Source organism: Olea europaea, unplaced genomic scaffold (genome assembly GCF_002742605.1).
Source record: "Olea europaea var. sylvestris unplaced genomic scaffold, O_europaea_v1 scaffold877, whole genome shotgun sequence".
Classification (NCBI taxonomy): domain Eukaryota; kingdom Viridiplantae; phylum Streptophyta; class Magnoliopsida; order Lamiales; family Oleaceae; genus Olea; species Olea europaea.
Window position 1 is genome coordinate 82,683 of NW_019267230.1, and position 3,851 is coordinate 86,533.

Genomic DNA, 3,851 nt, shown 5'->3' on the forward strand with positions numbered 1-3,851 from the left:
GAAGAAAGTCTTCGTCTCACGATATATCGTCTTCTTAGAGAAAATGTTTACTTTAGAAGAGGATAGTGGGAGCAAAATAGAATTTGAAAGAGTTCAAGAGTCCACAGATATAGTTGACGAAGTAGATGAATTTGAGTTTGATCCCATATCTGATGTGGGACATACTCTTGATCAGGAAGTAGAGGCCTCTGATGATGTTTGCCCATATGCACTTCTCAACCTATGAAGTAAGAGCATACTTTGCTATGTTCAAAGTTTTATAAAATAAATTATTTTTATTGGTCAAAGTTGGAAATAAGTAACTTACTTATTTTGACAGTAAGTTAAGAGTTGCTTTCGAGTAAGCAACTTTTTTCACTTCAAATTAAGAAAAAAAATAGCATATGTTAACATATATGCTCCATTTAGAAGCTGATCTCAGGATCCTCAAGTCCTTTCTGTAGAGTGTCTCTGTATTGCTGGTAATTGTTTTTCTTTCGTTGACTTTCAGCCTTATCTTCATGAGTCCCGGCACCAGCATGCTTTGAGGAGGGCAAGAGGTTCTGGAGGACGTTTTGTGAAAGAAGTCTGATGCAGACACGTCAAAGGAGACACGTTCTGCTTCTACCATCTCGTCACAATCTTTTACTTCATCAAATTCTGAGCTCTTGCCCTCCGAGTCTAGTGAAGCGAAAGTGCCTTCTTGCAATAATGATGTCAGCAGTTCTAGAAAGCAAATTAACTTGTACGAGTCAGTGTATCAGTCCCATTCAGACAAGAGAGAGGAAGGACACACTTCAGATCAGCAGTGGAGAAATATCCTATCAAATTGTGCACTTGCGATGCAGATGCAGTGAGTTTCCATGGTTAATGAAAGCTATGAAGTGCTGGTTTCTTGTTGGAATCTTGGCTTCCCGAGCTGGATGGCAGTTCATTCTTGGCTGTGTTTCTTTTAGCTTGTGGAGAGATGAGGAAACGTAGATTGTTTAAAGTTCATCGTTCTTCCTTGTACAAAATATGAACTACTAGTTTGAGTAGGAACTAGAAAAGAAGTGTTTCTCTAAAGTTGGTACTGGGATTAGCAAGTTTTTTTCTTATTGTGTTACATTTATTCGATGCTGATTGTTTATGAACCATTTGATGGTTTATGCTATTTTCTATTTCTAATGTGTTTGGTAGTTTCATCAAAGTCAACACATTGTCTTTGTTTGTTACCTTTTGGTATTAGCCTTGCATTGTATGTATGGATATTCCCATCCATGTCAACCTTTTATTGTAAACCATTTACAACCTATGGGTTTTATCCCATCATGAGGGTCGACCCAGGTCCAAATCTTGTTCACATATGTAGAGTTCATCCCGAATTTCTAGGCCTCTTACTATCTCTTTAAGTCAATACTTGAATTTTTGTGTGTACAATTAGTAGGTTCATCATTCTGTATCAGCAATGCCTGATTAGTAATCATGGATTTGCACTTTCTTCAAAGTCGAATGATCCTATTAGATTCACACAGAGCTAACATATCCTTTGGATATCTTGTGTAAGAACTACATTAGTTATGCTTATTAAATGTGAGATATCAGTTCTAGTTAAAACACAGTACAAGAAAAACCACTTTTTGCCGGTGTCAAATTACAACATTTGTAAGTACTATGATTGCTAGAGTATTTGAGGAATAATATAACTTCGATTTTGCTTAAAGTTTTTTTTTCACATTTTGTGCGACTTAGAAGCTGGAAATTTTCATTTTCCTACTACAAATGCAAGCATGCATAGAAACACATTGATTAGTTTCTTATAGCAAATAATTCATAGCGAACTCCAAGTTTGTCCTCTTTACTTCATGAAATAATGATGCGACCATCAATTGGTGAAAAGTGAAAACTATTACTTGTGAAATGGAGAAAGATTAAGCCGCATTAGAATTAAGAACCATTGGCCTTGTTCTTACTTGAAAATATAGTGAATAAAAAAACGGTGAATTCTTACTTGTGAACATTCCACCAATAAATCCAGATCAATTCATCCAAGTTAATTCCAATGCCAAGCAATTTAAATCAACAATTATTGCACCAAAAAGACGAAAGAAGAAGGTAAAAAGTTTATCACTCCTAAGACATCTAACTAATAGGTAAATATATCTACGAAGAAGTGGTTTATGATTTTATTTATGCTGCAACATAGTTAATACATTGAGTTGGTGCTATAAAATACCCCTACTTCTCGTCCTAAATTTCAATTCTAGGTCTCTTGTGAGGCGTGTAAAATTTGCTACATTTATAAGAGGTCAAGTTATTTTGCTAAGAAACTGGTAGCTGAGGTACCTCGACCAACGAGAGCATATATTTTAACCCCAGCTTTGGCATTGGTTCCAGTTAAAATATCGTGGAACAATTCCCTCCCAATCAAAAATTGAACCCAAACAAGCAGAGAGGCACTCACACTGTCTAGGGTGGATGGAGATTGCACATAATCTGGAGTCAAGTGAGCAGGAAAAGGAAAGAAGGAAAGAATCGAATTTAAGGTATAAAAGAATGAAAAAATGTCCCTACTGGACATATTTACAGGGTTCAGTGGATCAATGGCTAGCCCATAGCAGCTAGCAGACTGAAGGGAAATGGATGGAGCACAAAGTGGGGGAAGTATGCTCTCAACCACAGTTGAGTGAACCAAAGGGGCTCGCTGCTAATGAGAGATGCACCATTCTTCAGTTGAAATTGAAGGGAAGCCATGCCTCTATAAAGGGCAGTTAAAAAGAAAGAACATAAGTTCAAAGGCCTACCACGCGCCAATTCATGCGCTATGGGTAAGTAGCTCATAGAAGGTTTCATACTTGGCACGCAGAGAATATATTTACAAAGCCAAATTTGAAGAAAGGCCACACGCTCAGCATGGAAAGGTTCAGTGCTTGAGTGATTATAAAAGCCTTGCAGGCTTGAATAGGACTCAGTAAGTTTCTTGTCAAATTTCGGGGCAACACTGAAAATCAAGATACTAGGAAGGATGGTATCGCCCAAAGGCGGAAGATTTGCTAGGGCTCCAACGTCCCTTAAAGTAATAGACATGGGACCAAGAGGGAAAACGAAGGTGTTATATTCAGAAGACCAAAAACTCAAAGCAATAGGAAAAAGCATTGGGTCGAATATTGGGGGTTGAAGAGTGATTTCTAATAAGTCTGAAATCCTAGCACGATTAAAAATCGCTTTAGTAGGGCCATGATTCACAAGACGTGCATGCCATCTACGAAAAATAACATCAGCTTTGGGCCAAGTACGGATACCTTTTTCGCGAATCGGCCTCAATGACAGAGAGTTCAGGAATGGAGGACCTTGAGTGCAGGGGAACAGCTAGCCCACCGCCACTTGTCCAACGGTTTCGGCATTATTGAACGATGGATCCAGATTGAATTCATTGAGGTCAGCATTAGCTTGTGCAAGGAAGTTTGGATTTACATACGGCCTAGTAAGGATTTTCTGAAAATCTTCGAAACTAAAAGAATCATCAAATTGAGTTTGTGAAGTCGCCGTTGGAAACAAAGTACAGTTTTGTTAAGGTTTGCCTGAGAAACGTAGCAGAAAAGTAAGAAGATGAACAGTAAAAATAGCGAGGAGGAAGCACGAAATATAGAGACATAGTTTAGTGGTGCGATGAAATGGCGTGTCTTTTAGGTTTATAAGGGTTTGTAACATTGCACATTTTCAAGCTGTAGAAGGAAATAATGATTGAAATTCTTGGGAATTTCAAATATTACTGGAAAATACAAAGTAAATATGGCAAAGATTAATAATTTGTATTAATTCTGCCATATTGGGAGGTAATTGTTGACACACTAAAAGTGCAGCCCAAATCAAATAGCCCAAAGAGTGAAGCC

At 37.8% G+C, this 3,851-nt stretch overlaps 1 protein-coding gene across 1 annotated transcript in view; it reads right to left on the bottom strand.

Annotated features, from left to right (window-relative positions):
- Positions 1–404: 404 nt before the first annotated feature.
- The window catches only part of LOC111392058 (berberine bridge enzyme-like 15), a 5,790-nt gene continuing 2,343 nt past the window's right edge, over positions 405–3,851 (bottom strand). The window contains exons 2-3 of the mRNA XM_023017339.1: positions 608–705; positions 405–542 (exon numbers count right to left, since the gene is read on the bottom strand). Of these exons, the coding sequence (XP_022873107.1) occupies positions 405–542; positions 608–705 (236 nt within the window). The remainder of the gene's footprint in view (positions 543–607; positions 706–3,851) is intronic.